General features: G+C 41.9%; 7 protein-coding genes across 7 annotated transcripts; 5 read left to right on the top strand and 2 right to left on the bottom strand.

Moving 5' to 3' along the window:
- Positions 1-353: 353 nt before the first annotated feature.
- On the bottom strand, positions 354-3,860 carry VCUG_00905 (DNA polymerase (pol2); the record flags this gene model as incomplete). The annotated part of the gene is made up of 1 exon (XM_008075736.1): positions 354-3,860. One exon carries the CDS (start codon positions 3,858-3,860, stop codon positions 354-356), a length of 3,507 nt encoding a protein of 1,168 aa, XP_008073927.1.
- A 595-nt stretch (positions 3,861-4,455) lies between these two features.
- Positions 4,456-5,010, top strand: VCUG_00904 (uncharacterized protein; the record flags this gene model as incomplete). Its single annotated transcript, XM_008075735.1, has 1 exon — positions 4,456-5,010. One exon carries the CDS (start codon positions 4,456-4,458, stop codon positions 4,828-4,830), a length of 375 nt encoding a protein of 124 aa, XP_008073926.1. The 3' UTR covers positions 4,831-5,010.
- A 143-nt stretch (positions 5,011-5,153) lies between these two features.
- Positions 5,154-6,611, top strand: VCUG_00903 (uncharacterized protein; the record flags this gene model as incomplete). Its single annotated transcript, XM_008075734.1, has 1 exon — positions 5,154-6,611. The coding sequence occupies one exon, from the start codon at positions 5,154-5,156 to the stop codon at positions 6,609-6,611; it is 1,458 nt and encodes a 485-aa protein (XP_008073925.1).
- Positions 6,612-8,136: 1,525 nt separating this feature from the next.
- VCUG_00902 (uncharacterized protein) lies at positions 8,137-10,459 on the top strand (the record flags this gene model as incomplete). Its single annotated transcript, XM_008075733.1, has 1 exon — positions 8,137-10,459. The coding sequence occupies one exon, from the start codon at positions 8,137-8,139 to the stop codon at positions 10,429-10,431; it is 2,295 nt and encodes a 764-aa protein (XP_008073924.1). The 3' UTR covers positions 10,432-10,459.
- Positions 10,460-10,829: 370 nt separating this feature from the next.
- On the bottom strand, positions 10,830-11,573 carry VCUG_00901 (ribosomal protein S2; the record flags this gene model as incomplete). Its single annotated transcript, XM_008075732.1, has 1 exon — positions 10,830-11,573. The coding sequence occupies one exon, from the start codon at positions 11,571-11,573 to the stop codon at positions 10,848-10,850; it is 726 nt and encodes a 241-aa protein (XP_008073923.1). The 3' UTR covers positions 10,830-10,847.
- Positions 11,574-12,585: 1,012 nt separating this feature from the next.
- VCUG_00900 (uncharacterized protein) lies at positions 12,586-13,254 on the top strand (the record flags this gene model as incomplete). The annotated part of the gene is made up of 1 exon (XM_008075731.1): positions 12,586-13,254. The coding sequence occupies one exon, from the start codon at positions 12,586-12,588 to the stop codon at positions 13,252-13,254; it is 669 nt and encodes a 222-aa protein (XP_008073922.1).
- Positions 13,255-13,372: 118 nt separating this feature from the next.
- VCUG_00899 (uncharacterized protein) lies at positions 13,373-14,326 on the top strand (the record flags this gene model as incomplete). Its single annotated transcript, XM_008075730.1, has 1 exon — positions 13,373-14,326. The coding sequence occupies one exon, from the start codon at positions 13,373-13,375 to the stop codon at positions 14,315-14,317; it is 945 nt and encodes a 314-aa protein (XP_008073921.1). The 3' UTR covers positions 14,318-14,326.
- Between the last annotated feature and the right edge of the window lie 88 nt (positions 14,327-14,414).

Raw genomic sequence — 14,414 nt, 5'->3', positions numbered from 1 at the left:
AGAAAACGTGTGAAGGAAAAATGCTGGTTTACACGCAGCTCTTTCCCAGTGTTAAATGTGCAATGCAGCGCAACCACTTATATTGTAGTGGTAAATATCGATATCAGGATTGCTTTCAGTAAAACCAATTATGCATTCACAAGCGTTTTTAAAACTATACTTTTAATGCATTCATGCGATTGTACATTCTAGAACAAAGCTGTTCATTTGGTATTTAAACATACAGAATGCATTGGAACGGTTTACACCAGCTAGTTGCACTAATTCCTGTTTTACTCTGAAGGATCACCGATGCGCCTGACATCGAGTCAAGCCTATCTCTTTATGTTTCACACCTGAAAAATGCCGCATCGCTACCACTCCAACGAATTCAATTGCTTGATCTGTTTATCGAGCTCACCAATTTCTCTGATGACTTTGCTCCTCATGAAGAAAATTGGGCAGTCCTTGTTGGCACATAACACCTCAGTACAAACACTTCGTATGCATCTCTGACATTCTCTCCAGCACTTGTTGTACACGTCTTCTTTTTCTTTCATTTCCTGAATTTTACCGACATACACAGAGAAGTAATTTGGTGCACATCTCCTGCACAGTATAGGCCCTCTCTCCTTACACAGCAGACATGTTATGCCTTTCTTCACGAACTGCGCCATCGGTCCACTTAAAGTGCCTTTCTTCCTAGTTGCTGTGTGCTCACCCACGAAGAGCTCATTTACATTGTCCATCAATGGGTCAAAGAGCCTATGTACCGGCTTCATGATCTGCTGTTCGATGTAATAATTGACATCAACTGGCAGATTCTTCTCTAGCACGTACAAAGGATCCTCTGACTTCTCATATGCGATAACGTTCGGCCCTTTATCTACAATCACGTATGCTATCCGATCTCCAATATTTATTACAGCATTATCGCGTTTCTTCATGCGCTCTGCAAGTTCGACATGTGCCTGCTTGGCAGCATAATTTGTTTTCGAAAGCGTTTTGGAAATGACCAGCTGGCCTAGATCGATCCTGTCGAGGTACAGGTCTCGGACAACTGCTTTAACAAATGATTTTGCTCGTTCTGGATCGCGCTGTATCAAAAGCAAGTTAAGACATTCTTCTATTAAGGACTTGACCAATTTGCAGTTGTCCCTTCTGACCGTCTCTATACCCTTTGTGTCCATTCGCCTTTGGATTTTGTATTTTTTCTTTGGCTCCTTTGCCACTCCACGCTCATTCTCGGTACTTACCGTATTTATAGCAGTCTCTTCCTCATCAGTCACCGTATTCCGCACTCCGTTCTTCAAATTGTCAGCTGCAGCTGTTTCATTCTTTATTTTGACAGTTTTTACTTCTCCAATTTCATTCCCTTCGGTTTTGCTGCCTGAGTTCTCCTCGGCTTCCTTTGCCTGTGAGGTTTGAGAACTACTTTTTCTGCTGTCGCTCTTTACTTCACTAACTTTGACTTCATCCTTGATTTCTTCTCTCGTCTCGATAACTCCCGCATACCTCTTCTTGTTCATTAAGAGGTACGGAAAATAAACTTTCTCGAATTCAAGCTTAACAGGCTTCACAAAACACTCCGAAACTTTGCTCGCCATCTCCTTAGCAATCTCAAACACATAATCCACGCTCAAATTCTCTTTCCTGATGCGAATCATTACAGAGTCCGTATCCCCGTAGATCACGCGACCATCAAAATCGTATCCTTTGTCTCTGCAGAACACGCTTTCCACAACATTCTTCGTTTTTATTATCATTTCTCGTCCATAGCCAGTTACACTCTGGCTTATGTCGATGCATGGCAATCTGCTGACCGCTGAGCCCGTAAATCCGTACACGCTGTTCGCACTCACCTTAAATGCATTCTGCCTGGCATTCAGTAACGTTCTCATAAACGTGTTCGTCTCGTTCTTCATTTGTTCCTTCACCTCTTTTCGTTTCTTGAGCATTTTCTCCAAAATAACCGGCAGTAAGCCAACACGAACATCCTTTTTGACAAAATACGTGCCTGTAGGACTTATCTCTGCATCCTTACTTTTATCAATGCCATGTTTCGTGCCTAGCAGCATCGTGGAATAGCACAGGTTATGTGCTATGATGATGCTGGGATAAAGACTAGCAAAGTCGAGCACTGCGATGGGCTCATCGTAGTATCCCCGCTCAGGTTCGATAACAAATGCCCCCATATATCCCTCATCCTTCACTGTGACGTTCGGGATCACAAAACCATTCTTCCTCGCTTCTCTTAGAATCAATCCGAAAATCTTTACCGAAATACCGCGATTGAAGTGCCAATGTATCGGTACGCCAAGCACGCGCACCATTTCTACGCCTGTAATGAAAATCAGCAGCTTCTCATATATGAGCAGCGGCAGCAGCGTATCCTTTAGGCAGTAAACAGCGATCCTCCTCCTTGTTTTGTCATCACCATCAAATAAACCTTTGATGAGGTAATAGGGAAGGTCCTCCTTCTGCATGCCAAGAAAATGGACACTTACGTTGTTCAGGGTGTATGAACGTAGCTTATGCTCCTTTTTTATCACAGTGAGCATGTCGACCACAATCCTGCCGTGAAAATCGTTAAACATTTCTTTTCTCGTGTTGTTGCAGCTCTTGCACTCTCCAAATTTATCTTTGATTGCATCGTACATTACGTGTTCTGTGGCGAATCTTCCCCCTTTGCTCTCAATCCCGCTCAAAACATTGCTTGCTGTTCGATTCACTTCTTCTCGTCCCATTTTACTTGTCTCAAGCACTGCGCTCGTTTCGTTTTTTACGACTTGGCCTATCTCCTGCTTCAATCTCAGGTTCGTTTCGTTCTTAGCGACATCTCGTAGCATCCTAGCGCTTGTATCAATTGCCCTTGCGATGGTGTCATCCTTGGAAGGATCGATGTACAGGCGGCACAAGCAAAATGGCACTCCCAATTTCCTAACACGTCCTATGATGTAATCAAAATCAAATCCGGAGATGTTGTAGCCCAGAAAAACATCCGGATCCTCATAATACACAAACTTTATCCATTCCTCGATCATTTCTCTCTCCGTATCGTACGATCGCACGTCTACCCCTGCGATACCTGCCGTGTTCCTCTGGCAGAATATGGTCTGTTTGTATTCGTGCTGCTTTACTGTGTTACCTATCTGAATTATTTCATCGATAGACGAGTCAGGAAATTTATTTTCACGGTTGTTGACCTCTAAATCAAATGAGAGAATCTTGAAGACCGGCATGCAGTCCTTCAAAATCGGCCTGATTGCTCTATGACTTACATGGTACACCCTACCAATCCGATGGGTGCTACAAATAGCATCCATATATTTGGTATTTTCCTCATCTTCTGATTTGTGTCTTTTTATCCTCTGATTACCGTTGTGCACATCAAGACTTGTGCTGAACACGCCATTTGCACCACCCGCATCTTCAATTCTCAGTTCCTGTCCGCTCTCCATATCCATGTCAACCTCCAAATAGCTCATCCCCACGATGCCCATATCAACCATAAACTGCAAATTAAACGGAATATTGGCATCAAAAATCTCATACATATTCTCACATGCCCTACGTGCGGCACTCTCAACCACAATATTCTTGAAAAACACTTTCAGGAATGACTCATTCTTCGATATGTACCCGTATACATTCTTCTTAATCGACAGCTTGTGGCTCACAACATCGATATTCTTTGACATAAAAAAATTGAGAATGTCATTCTTGTCCGTTTCGATCTTTACGTAAAAATATGGAAAGAAGTCCGTAACTACCAATTTGAGATGGGCATCGTTTGCCATGCACTCGATGTATATTTGTGTGGTTGTTTGGCTTTCCTTTGTTTGTGTGAACGAGTTGATATTGGTCTGGAAAACGAGCATCCTGAGGGATAGAATAAAAAATTTAGAAATCTCTGGCGGGTACGGCACGTGTATGAGGATGAGAAATGAACGGTTCTTTAGTAACACATCTGAGTAGATCGAATGGGCGTATGAATGTATACTTTTAAAACCCTATTGTTCACACCTTATATCTACACAAGTATATCATCCCATTTGCAACAGTTAAAGGTTCTTTACTGGAACAATTCACTTAAAATTCGTTAGCTCACCTTCCTCACGACAGCTATTTTCTCAATGCGCTTCACAAATTTCTACAGCACACCACATATATTAAATATTGTAACATATGAACAACGCTATGACATCACACGTGTTAAATACAACGAATATTCAACTTGTGAATTGATAAGGACTCGTTTTATGACAGCAGCTATTCCCTTCCATCATTTCATAACACGTAAATACAAATACAGCCTGATCGAAGCTATCGGCAGAACATCATACACGCACTGAAAAGTACACTATGATTCAAACGGACCGCACATCGTGTTTTTATCTGACCAACCAAAAAACTTGTTCACGTACAACCATTCGTTCCCGAAGAAATAAAATCATAGCCATCACACGCACACGAATGCTCAAGATCGACAACTCTGTTTTCGTTCTTTTCGTTATATCGGTGCTGTGTGCAGTATATTTTTCACTGTTCAGTATCCCACTGTTCTCAACGGGCAAAAAGACACCCAGTGCGGTCGTGAAAATCGAGGAGAAAGTTAAAACCTTAGAAGTGCAGGTAAAAGCCATTATGGACATATTGGGAATGAAGGTTAAGGCTGGTGATAAGGGAAATGGTGGAGAAAAGGAGGGTGAGGGGAAGGAGGGTGAGGGGAAGGAAGGTGAGGGGAAGGAAGGTGAGGAAAAAGAAGGTGAGGAGAAGGGAGCGGAAAAAAGTGAGAAAGAAAAGACAGGCACAGGCATGTCGGGTATGCCAGGTATGCCTAATATTTAAGTGAGCGGTCGTGAACCGGTTGGGAGGGTGTAGCTCGGGAAGGAATAGAAAATACGGTAGAATGGTGGGTGCATGTGTTGCGGCACATCACATGCAGCAATAAACCATGAAATAAATGCGGTTGTAGAGTGGCATTTACAGCATATTCCTTTATTTGATTGGTTGGGCGTGAAGTGGCAAATCAACATATTTTTGGAGAAACATGTTTTATCGGCTATCCTACACTAAGAAAGATGAACCTGAGGCTGTGACGAGTCGTACCGCAATTGAAAGGGTGCGATCAAAAATTTAACTCGCCCTCAATTCCTAGCCCTGCAGTTTCAATGATCGATTTTCTACTTGATGACATCCCCGGCACCATAAAACGACACATAAACGAGCCGATATGCCGGAACGACCCCGCATTTCTGCAACTATTTTACACGTACTATAAGAAGGAGGAGGATATCAATGTCATATTCCTGATGTACTTGAAATCTATCGGCAAGTATCACTATTTCGTGTATGCGTGCCTTGCCCGCTACTTTCTCAGGATCGGTGAACGGGACAAGGCATACTTCGTGCTACAAGAGGGTATAATGAACGACTGTGTCGGCAAGGAGGAATTGACGAGCATAAAGAATATGGTTGGGTATTTAAACACCAATACGGACATACTGCCCGAGAGTGTTTATGTTTTCGGAAGGGAGTGGATTGAAATAGCGGTGAACTACGTTACTGTTGATTCGGCGTACGGCGCCCTGGAACTGAAAGCAAGAGATTATTGGGAGAGATTATCGCATACCAGTCCACACGCACCAGAAGAGGGTGGCAAATCGTGTGAGCATGAAGATTGGCGCGGTAAAAGTCCAAGAAAAAGGAGGAAAAGCATTGTAGAGATGGTTTGTGATGAGGTTGAAGATGATCGAAGAAACGAGCGTAGTATTATCGAGGAAGGCCTGGAAGATGAGAGGAGGGAGGAGATTGAGAGGAGGGAGGAGATTGAGAGCTATGGACCGGTGAGAGACACTGCTGTTGTGCATTGCACGGTTAGAGCGAACGAGAAAGAAACAGAAAATGCACACGGAACAAATCTTGAATGCCTACCAAGCACAACATCGGTAAAACTGTTCGGTGAGGAATATTTTTGCACACCTGCCGAACAAAACATTAGATCGGTTTGCGATGTTGTTATGGCCGTACATTCGCGGTTCAGCCTAGGAAACGCAACTTATATCGTAAAAGAGATCGACGGCGACCTCGTAAAGATCACAAGCATAGAAAATTACAGCGAAGAACACACTTTTACCAGCAGGGAGTACGTGCTAAGAAAAGTTGATAGAGTTGTAAATTTGGAATCAATACGCACCATAATACCTCATGAAACGGAGTATATAAGGATTAACAGACAGTTGTACACGAAATGTGTGAGACCATTTCTCTACACTCTCAAAGAAAATGAGAAATGGGCAAACAGCAATATCTGCGTATATTTCGTGGGAGAAGTAATAAAAATATTGCGGTGGATTTGCACGAGTGGGCTGTGCGTAGAGCTGTCACTAAGAGATTTTGATGTGGTGGACGATGACGAAAAACTCAGTCTTAAGCTTAACAATCTCAATTTTGGTGAACGGATGAGATTTGATGAATTGGAGTTGATGATCGTGAAGGCAGGGATAGCGATGAGCGAGAGTTTGTGCGAGATTGAGGAGAATGCCAGCAAGAGAATGCGCCAGATGAACTTGGCAGATGAAATCATGGAGCACAAGCTTAGACTGCTAAGCGGAATAAGCTTTGAATGATCTCAAAGATAACTAGGACCGAAATAAAGGACAAAGGAAAAGTTTTTCCTCGTGTGGTGAGAGAGAAATAGGTAAGTAAACACGCTTTCTGTAAAAAATGATAAAAGAAAAATTTATTAAAATCCGGTTTAATTTAGGAAGGTAAAAGAACGAATAGGTGTTCCATCAAAGCCTCTTTGCCATAATAAAGGCTGAGTTTCAACGATTCATTGCTTGGTTTGCTCGTTCAAAATATCTCGTGAACCTTTATTCGGATTACGGAACAAATATGAATGCTCTAGAACGTGATATATTGCTATATCAGAAAAAATAGCGCAGTTGAATGGAATAAAATGCAAAAGTATATTCAAAATGGCACAATATGTGTTCGTGATTGATAGTTTAGCTTGCCTGGTACAATTTATTTGATAGATTGGTATGTAAAGTATTATAAATTCAAAATATCGGTAATTCGCTTGTGTTAGGAGAAAAATAAATCGTTTCTAACACTAATTTCGCAGGTAAATAAACATATTTTAGTCAAATGAACATTTTCTTCCCTTCATCTCACTATTCCTTATCATGAACATTTTGTTCAGGGTCAAATATTTGATTACGTTCATAGAATAACGTAGCAAAGAGTTCTACACAAAGTAGCGAGAATGCACCATAAAACTGAGGATAACAAGTTATGTGTAGCAGATACTACCAGATTGCTGCCATAATCACAACAGGAGTTTTTCTGCTTCAACGAATGATGCCTCTCGAAAATGAAAGATGCTATTAAAAAATGCCTTCCCGACTGTTATTAAAAATATTATGACAATGTTGATTTGATAAACTGGTATAAACAGGAATAGGATGATTATTTCTGGTAGTAAGATCTGTTGCCTTAGAAGAAATCGCTGTGAAATGAACATGCTGTAAGAGAAGATGTTTTAATGACTACCAAACAAATATTTGGTGCAAGCAATAATGGTTAAAAAATCATTTCTACTGAGAAATGATAGGGAATTTAGGCCTAGAAAGCGAAGCAGATGCGTTTTAAATATATATTTGCACGGAATACATCATAATGTGCGGTGGTACAGCACTGATCAAGTTTTTCGTGTAGAAAAATGCACAATTCACAAGTGTTCCACACAAATTGCACAAATGCCTATTGTTCGTCTGTAACTCGACGTTCACAACGAGTATTGAACTGACCTCACGTTGTTTGCGTGGAGAGAAGTAACCAAAATAACAAGCAGATTAATGCAGCAACCACATCGAATCAGACGAGAAAAGCTACACACAGAGGATGGCATGTGCGCACAGTGTTGATGGGTGTGACACTACTTAAAAGAGATTTGTTGAAAAGCAAATACCAAGCCTGGAATCAGATGTGCACATTTGTCTCTATTACAGATCATTTCACTATGTGAAAGTAAAAACTCTTCTCTACCACTGACAGGAAAGCATAATGCTCAACCATTCTTGTGACGTCTTATCGATCTAAAACGTTTCAAGCACTAATCAACTGATAAACACGCTTTTAAGGCAAAAAATGAGTAAACAAAAACAAACCATGTCAGAATTACAATGCAAGGAAAAAACGGGCGTGTTCGTGGGTGTTTCTCTCACAATAAACCAGGAACGCACATCCGTGAAAGTATTCATAGCCATGAACGATGGGAATTTTTGTATAGACACCCAGGAGCTGGCGTTCAAGATAATATACGTTAATGACAAAGAATGTCTCCAAAACATCATCGAAATAGAGGAGAGGGAGAGCGTAGAAGGTATCGGCCGATTCTCTATCAGTATTGATGGGCTAATTACAATTCCTGAGCCGTTTATTTGCGATCATGAATTTCAGCCGGAAACAGAAGAACCTACCTCTGGCGTGAAAATGCTTATCGATTATTTGAACAAAATCGGAAATTACTACCAGGATGAAAGGTTCTTTTACAGGATATGCAGGAAATGTGATCGCATCGAACATGTCAACAAGAGCGTTGGTACGCTCGTGTCAGAAAGTCTGAATCAGAACTTCGAGTTCGAAATAATGCGCTATGATGATACAAACTACCGAATGCTGTGCATGGTGCTAAAACATGTAAACAAAACGGTCAAAAACTTTTTGCGCGAGTACACCACACGAAACAACATGAAGATCATTGCCGGCGGATTCCCCGCTTCTGTGTTCAAGTACTCGGATCTGTTAATGGCAATACAGCACGAGTTTTGGATCGAACTGGATGCGTTTCCATGCTTCTTTTTAACGACACGCTCGGACCTGGAGAGCATTGCCGATAGCTTTTCAAGGAAGAGTGCGAGACTCATAGGATTTAACAATCTGCTGCGATTGGAGATTGGCAAGCAAAACGTCGTTGAGATTGACAGTTCTGTGATCAGCTTTTGTTCACTGCAGAGTTATCGGGACTTTCTTGAGGATCCGTTGTCACGTGTTGTTGACGATCTGAAGGTTATTGCAAAGCGCTTCACAGGTAAAAAGATATCGTTTATCAGTTCTACACCACAGGGCGGTGGCGTAGCACTCATGCGACACGCACATATGCGCTTCTACAAGCTCCTGGGAATTAATGTTTCGTGGTATGTCACCATCCCGGTTGCCTCTGTGTACACGATCACAAAGAAAAAGTTCCATAACATCCTGCAGAACGTAGCGAAGGATGAGGAGCTGAGCACAGAAGACAAAAAGATGTACGAAAGCTGGATTAAGGTAAATTGTGACCGGCTGTGGAGCAACAGCGTGTTCAGAGAAAGCGACATTGTTATCCTCGATGACCACCAGACAAGCGGCTTCTTCAAATTCGTGAAGAGCGCCAATCCGAAGGCAAAGGTCATCTACCGGTCACATATACAGATCAGAGGCGAACTCTACAAAATAAAAGAAGATTTCACAAAGACATGGAACTACATTTTCAGCAATATACGAGGGGTGGATCTGTTCATATCGCACCCCATCGAGTCGTTCGTTCCGTTGAATGTAGACAGAAGAAAGATTGTCTACCAGCCACCAAGCACCGACCCGCTGGACGGACTGAACAAGCCGATGGATGAGTACATCTCGGAATACTACGAAGGCCTGTTCCACAAATCATGTGCGGCGAGCCAACAGAAAGAGCTTTCTCTGTCCAAGCCATACATCGTGCAAATATCCCGTTTCGATCCCTCGAAGGGCCAGAAAGATGCGATAGACGCGTTCTCAATCGTTTACAGGCAACTTGAGAGCCGCATCAAGGCAGTAGGTGACCCTCTGCACGACCTGCATCTGATACTGTGCGGACACGGAAGTGTCGATGACCCGGAAGGTGGTCTTATATTCAATGAATTGCTTGCATACCTCAACGAGGAGAAGAATGCAGCGGTAAGAAGCAGCGTAATTGTAGTTAAATTGCCGCCACTTGACCAGATTCTGAATCTTGTCTTGAAAAATGCACGTCTAGCGCTGCAGCTCAGTATAAGTGAGGGATTTGAGATTAAAGTGACCGAAGCTGTTCTTAAAAGCGTACCCGTCGTTGTGTATGACAGCGGAGGTCTTCCGCTACAGATATATGAAAACAAAACCGGCTTCATTGTGCCGTGCCACGATACCGCAGCAGCGGCAGAGAAGATGATTTATCTGCTGAACCATCCCGAATTTGCAACGGATATGCGTGGTTACATACATCTGTCGTACCTTCACACGACCCCGTTCCAGATACTTGGATGGACACGTATTTTTGAAAAGGTCATTAAAAACGAGGATGGCAATGAAGAGGTCATCTGTGAGAGCATTGTAAAAAACTATTTTGATATTTTTAAGGAATTTATGCTGCCCAAGCTGAAGAGGTGAGCGTTGATTAACGCTGTCATAAATAAAGGATTTAGTAATTGTAGTAGAATCGGCTGTGCCCTGTAAAGTCACGGGCAAGACCACGAATTGGGGCTGTCACGCACATCTAGTACTCCCTATAAGTGCTTGGGCATTTATCACATTCATTTTTGACACGTCCTCGATGTTCATATCATGGCATTTTTTACGGTTGGGAGGCCCAAAAATTTATAATTTCGTTGTTCTCCACGCCTCGAGAACCGTTTCATTTAAGCCGACGATAAATGCCTGACCTAAGAGATGCACAGCACCCCGGCATTGCAGTTATCACGCTTTTTACATGCAATGATACTAAAAGCTCCTCCGTGAAGGCACTCAATGCGCGAAACATGCAAAAAACGAAATAAAAATAACACAGCTGATTAAAAAGTATAAATTTACTCCTCAGTGGTGCTTTGTTCCACATGTTTAGGCTCCTCCTGCATGCATATATCGCTCTCTTTCTCTCGCTTAGCCTCCTGGTAAAGTGCATCAAGTTCGTTTGCATCCCTGTAAATGTAGCTCTCTATTCCATTCCTCAGGTTATCATCGATCTCATCGCCCCTTTTTATATGATTGATGATCTTGGCGAACAAGTAGAAGCCCGCGCCAAGCGCAGAGGGTGACCGATTGTTCATCGCAATGGCAATATCAACATATGAAAGGCTGTTATCGGTGTTGCAGAATGCAATAACGGGAGCTTTCGCTTTCGCAGCCTCTCCGATCGTCTGTTGGTCTGAAAACGCGTCCGCCGCTATCAACAAACGGGGCTCACAAACATTCTTGATCTCAAAATTTGAAAATCCGCCAGGTATGAACCGTCCAGTTACAGGAGTAGCACCCGTTGCCTCACAGAACTTCAGAACCGCCTTCCTGCCAAAATCCTTGTTGGACACCACCACAATGCTTTTCGTGTCTTTGATACTCAGGAACAGCCTGGCCGCAAGTACCATTTTGTCCCACATCTTCTGCACATCGATCACATTAATTCTGTCTTCCGGCCTGCAACCGAATATGTAGTCCTTCATCTGGATATTGGCCTGTATGCCGCCAAGGTGACAGGAACACTGCAGAAGAGCGGTTACGATTTTGGGCGAAGGCCTTTTGATCTTGTTTGATGACATTTTTGAGGGCAAAGAATTAAAAAATTTTTAATACGCTGAGAACGAAATCGGATCGGTAAACGGTGACACGGTGCATGAGCATTCCTTGCAACAGAAATAATCTGAGCAAGAAATAGCTGGTAAGACGCACATCGCTGCGCATGGCAAAAAAATTTGTAAGACGGTTCTAGTCATATCACACAGAAATGCTGCTTAGCATCGATTACGCGCACAATTCACTCATACTCAGGACCAGAACACTGCATTCTTTTCGATAAGGTAGCCTGTAAGGATAAATATGCCTCTTACGTATCAATAGATGAGAATATGTTGTGGCCGGCTACAACAGATGCAAATACACAACAAAAAGAATATTTAATGCCGGATTAACGTGTAATATTGATAATTAAACTTGTGTTGAAAATAGCTCAGCTGCGATATCATCCTCTGATACGGTCAGCTCAATCGATTGAAGATTTCGATAAGTAGCACAGGTAAAAAACGTTTTAAATTGTTAGGTTCACCACTTTTGAAATATTGCTCACCACGAGTGTTGGTCCATACACTTGCGGATCACATCTCTATGCGCCAAGCAATGGATCCTACGGCTTGTTCCCATCCCAAGATTCTGGTGTAACGGATGGTGCTGATACTCTGCACCATTTCATACTGTCGGCAAGACCCGAACACTTATATCGAGAAATTACGAGCGACCGGTTCGGCGGTTTTTTAGTCTTAAAATGAATTTTTTACGTTATATCACAGCTACGTATGCCTGGCCGTGGTTTAGCACAGATTTCTTGCGGATAATGAGCATCCTTGGTTTTATCATGTAGGTTACGACGAACACCTCTTCCAGACTGGCAATCGCAAATAATCAAATGCATAATTGCACTGATATTTGCTACTGATGGTTCGTTGAGTAATGCTATTCTTCGTCAAAGAGCGCCAATCAGTGAGCGTTTCCGGTTTTTACAACTGCATGGCAGTGTGCGTATTTTTACACCCCTGAGAAAGCCCCACGAATCACCGGATGTTCGATGTACATACCCTGGAAAAGGACAAAAGATGCGTTAAGGAGTTTACGAAAGAGATAGAGCAAAAACTCAAATTTTCAAACGTTGTGAAGCCGGAAAACACGGTAGATGCAGAGAATGTAGTGATGACTGGCTGTTTACACGTGTACTACGCGAACAGAATCGGATTTGTTGATGATTATGATGCTAAAACACGCAAAAGTGCGGTGGAGAATACGGAGAAGAAAGAAGCAACCGGTAAAACTGAGAACACAAACGTAACCAACGATGGGGTTTTGCATAACTTCCACAGCAACACTTACATCTCCTTTAAAGATTATTTCATTAATTACTTAGAATTTACACGCATCATTGATCTAAGCGAGTGTTACTTCAGCATCAAAAAATTTGAACTGGATGTATTTCTGACTGTCCTTTGCCACGAATACATTGATCATCAGATCGTAACATTTCTGGGTAAAGTGCTTGTTGACCCAGTGGACTACCCAAAAGAAGAGAAAAAACAGTTTTACTGTGTGTTGCTTCTTTGCTATTTCTATACCAGAAAAGTAACGAATAAAGGGTCGGCCACCGACATGATGAGGCTCCGAGACAAGCTCTATCATAAAACAAAGAAAATGAGCTATCTGCTCGACACGAAGGTCCTCAAAAAAATGCTATTTTGATATCGAACCGGTAAATGATCCGCATCTTGACAAGATAATTATCCAATTATTTGTGAACAAGGACAAAAATGAGCGAACAGCCGGCTTTGATAGCAAGTTTCTAAACTTCTATTACACTATGTACCTGCGAAAGGACCGAATAGACTTTGAAGTCTTTTACTGCTTTCAAAAAAACCTGAACTCCGCCATTAAGGCGTTGCCCCATGACAAACACATAGGCTATCTGAAAAGCGTGTTCCTCAAGGACACGGTACTTTACAACTTAACAGATGTGCGGCAGATCATAAGATTTATTTTTTTATTTTACACCAACAAACTGGCACACAAAGTTCTGAAAAAAGTTCTGCACCTTGTGTTTGATTTCTTTCATATTTTGTCTGCGAATTATCGGCTCATCGATGCGATTTTGGAGGAAATGACCGTGTTCCTGGACAATGAGAAGTTTCGCGATTTGCAAGACGATAGAATGAAAATGATTGTAAATCAACATAGCATAAGAAGCAGCCGATGTTTTGGCGATTTGTCAACATTTCTTATCTTTAACAGCGACTCTTTTCATAGCATGAAATTGTTAATTGATCATTTTATGAGCATTTACAAATACTTTGACGTGAATTACGTACGGTTTGTGGCTATCATAGACTTTTTTGATCTACTGATTAACAAAATCAAGACTGAATTCTTACACCAGGTCTATGTGGCGCTGGTTGATTGCTTGACCGATATTATTTGTGGTTTAAATGTCTTTTTGAATGCCATGATATGTGCGGATGACACAGATATGGGTGCTATTATGCTTTCGTTGACACTCCATGATATGGAAAAGCTCAGAAAATTTGTTAATAAGTTTGTTCGAACATATTTCAAACTTTTCACGGGAAACCCGATGAAAGAGAAAAAGAAAAAAATGAAAGGATGCATACGAGAAGATCTGAAAGACAAGAAGATGCTAAATATGCTAGGTGTTATAAGAGATAATGAAATTATTGTTAATGGCTATTTGAACCGGTGCGGTATTGGTAGAACATATTTTTTGCTTAAAGATAGAGGTTTGTGTTTTTAATTACGAAAGAAACCGATCGTTCAGATTGCCAAGGTCGCAGGCTGTTACTTATGACCTGAACTTTAGCGCAAAATACTTGACTGGTTCACTTGAAGTG

The sequence above is a fragment of the Vavraia culicis genome (genome assembly GCF_000192795.1).
Source record: "Vavraia culicis subsp. floridensis unplaced genomic scaffold supercont1.12, whole genome shotgun sequence".
Classification (NCBI taxonomy): Eukaryota; Fungi; Microsporidia; family Pleistophoridae; genus Vavraia; species Vavraia culicis.
This window is presented reverse-complemented; position numbering and strand designations above follow the sequence as displayed.